Genomic DNA, 2646 nt, shown 5'->3' with positions numbered 1-2646 from the left:
TATCTCATTAATTCATTGAAGCTTCTGTTCGCAGCCAATTGGACACTCTCACCACTTATCTTTCCAAAGCTCTTTTGTTCAGAGACGCGTAGAAATTTCATTTAAAGCTCTTTTGTTCATAGACGCATGGACATTTCATCCAAAAGCTCTTTCAGAGACGCGTGGACATTTCATTCAAAGCTCTTTTGTTCAGAGACGCGTGCAATTACGCATCCCAAAGCACATTTTATATGTTAAATATCCACAATTATATAAGAGTAAAAATTATAAAAAGATGATATTGTGAAAGTATTTTACGAGACGAATCTAATAAGACCCCACAAAACTATATTTTACTTTACGTATAAATCGTAATATGCGGTCAAACAAACGTAATGAATAGTACAAAGTCCAATTATTGCAATATTACTAACTTCTTTCCCCCTATCTCAACTTTATTATTTATAATTATAACACAATTGTTTAAGGTCAGCCTCTTTTAATTACCACCTCTAATTCTGTTGCATTTGTGTATGATTAACATCATAATGTATAAGAAGAATAAGGTTGTTGAATAATAAGTGTATGCGCAGATCATTCCAGAATAAAGGTGAGATTACTATTAAAGCTAATGACTAAAGACTATTCTAAATCTAATATTTAATTTTGGGACGTTTTAACACATGTAAAGCAACAAAATTTTATTTATGTGTGTGGCGATCAGTAGGGGGGCCTGGCGAGAGATGATCCAACAACATGAAAAGCCAATCCAAATAAATGGATGTGTTGGCGCTGACGATGACTGAAAAAGTGAGAAGGGGTGATTAACCAAATTTAAAAAGATAATTATCCGCCGTTTTGGATTTTGTTATTCAAAGGGTTCTTACTTTTGATGTATACATCCACCGGGCATCACTTGCATTACAGTACATTATGGGATGTCGGCCATGTGTTATTTTTGGATAATTTCATTTCTTAATCCAATTAAAATATACCCACTTATTATTTTTACACTAATTAAGCAAATAAGTCATGGTAAGTGGTTGTTTATAAAATTTATGAAGCGCTTATTTGTTTGGATTAGTCGTATTTAAGTGATTAGTGATTTAGTTTGGAGGTCATATTTGTTTCTAGTGCCCGTTAAATTATAATACATGTTAAAATAGGATTTTTTATTTGTTGAATCAGTGCTTGAGTTTGAGTTAGAATATTTTATTTTATGATATAAATGAACGGGCATGATTTACTAATGAGTATTGTCGAATCTACTAGTTTCAAATTTCAATGGGTGAAGGTAATATTACATCCTTAAATAAATTATGGTGGATTTAATAGATTGAAGCTGTCTTATCAGGTTGGAACCTATTACATGTTAATTTTTTATTACAAATTAAAATGTAAAACTCTAAGATAGGGGGGCCGGGGAGGAGAGGGTAGTTTAGGAGAATCCCATTGACGATTATTATCAACACCCGTTGATTAAGACTCTAATCGTCTATAGTTGTGTTAATATGCAGATGCATACAAGGTGGACGACTTTTGTTAAGTACTACTGACGTCGGATGTATGTCATACTCATGGTAATCATTCTGCTAAACAGAGAGTATTACTCGTTTTGCATTAGTGTTATCTAGCCACCACTTTGGCTGCCACTACCTATATATATATATATATATATATATATATATATATATATATATATATATATATATATATATATATATACATGAGTTTAGATGAGTATAATTACAATACTTCATACTTATAAACTGTTTTCTATTCATTACATTTACATATTCAAGCTAATTAGCATGGCTGTAGTACGAAAACCCATTGCTAGTGTTCTTCCTTATCCTCAGCGCACTTACTGTTTTAGATTCGCGTCTTTTACCTACGTATGGTGACAAGATGATAGACAGTAAAACACTATTACGTAAGTTAGGGGTTGTTGCTCAGGAGTTCAAGCATAACTTACACGAAATGGCGGTCGAGAAAGCAGTAACAGAACGACATGCTCCGGATGGTCCTGATCCTCAACACCATTTTATTCCTTCAGCAAAACCATAGTACAATTATGCATGTCATTTATTATTGTGGCTGTTGCCTATTTAGTAGGTCGTTATAAATGGTTATTATCGTAACAAATATGTACTGCAAGTATTTTCTAGGGGAAGTTTATCTCATGCATTATCAGCAATATGTATATGCAGGCATGCAGTACGTGTTCTTTGCGTCTCTATGCAAATATTCATTACCAGTTAATAATTTTATTTTCCTTAAAAATTATATTGAGTTGTGAGGTAATTGGAATTGATGAAATAATTATTACAGAGTACATAATCTGTAAGTGTAATGTTTATTCCTTGAAAAGTAATATTTGTCATAAATAAGCAAATCTTTGTCTATTAAGCACAAAATAAGTAAACATTTTGATTAAGTAAGACCCTGTTCACTTCACCTTAAAAAAAATAATATTCAATAAAATAATATCAATTCAGTAAAAATAATTTTAGTTCAGCAAAAATAAGTTAAGTTCGGTAAAAATAATTTCAGTTTAGTAAAAATAATTTCAGTTCAGTAAAAATCAGTAACTTTAAAGAAAAAATATAACATAAAATCAGTAAAAATAATTTTAGTTCAGCAAAATTAATTTAGTTAAGTAAAATT

At 30.9% G+C, this 2646-nt stretch overlaps 1 protein-coding gene across 1 annotated transcript; it reads left to right on the top strand.

Moving 5' to 3' along the window:
- Positions 1 to 1207: 1207 nt before the first annotated feature.
- LOC110685132 (CLAVATA3/ESR (CLE)-related protein 7) lies at positions 1208 to 2328 on the top strand. The gene is made up of 2 exons (XM_021861595.1): positions 1208 to 1273; positions 1801 to 2328. The coding sequence occupies exons 1-2, from the start codon at positions 1208 to 1210 to the stop codon at positions 2044 to 2046; spliced, it is 312 nt and encodes a 103-aa protein (XP_021717287.1). The 3' UTR covers positions 2047 to 2328.
- The last annotated feature ends 318 nt before the right edge of the window (positions 2329 to 2646 follow it).

This window comes from Chenopodium quinoa, unplaced genomic scaffold, assembly GCF_001683475.1.
Source record: "Chenopodium quinoa cultivar QQ74 unplaced genomic scaffold, ASM168347v1, whole genome shotgun sequence".
Lineage (NCBI taxonomy): Eukaryota > Viridiplantae > Streptophyta > Magnoliopsida > Caryophyllales > Amaranthaceae > Chenopodium > Chenopodium quinoa.
The sequence above is the reverse complement of the archived record's forward strand: the minus strand, read 5'-3'. Positions and strand labels throughout refer to the sequence as shown.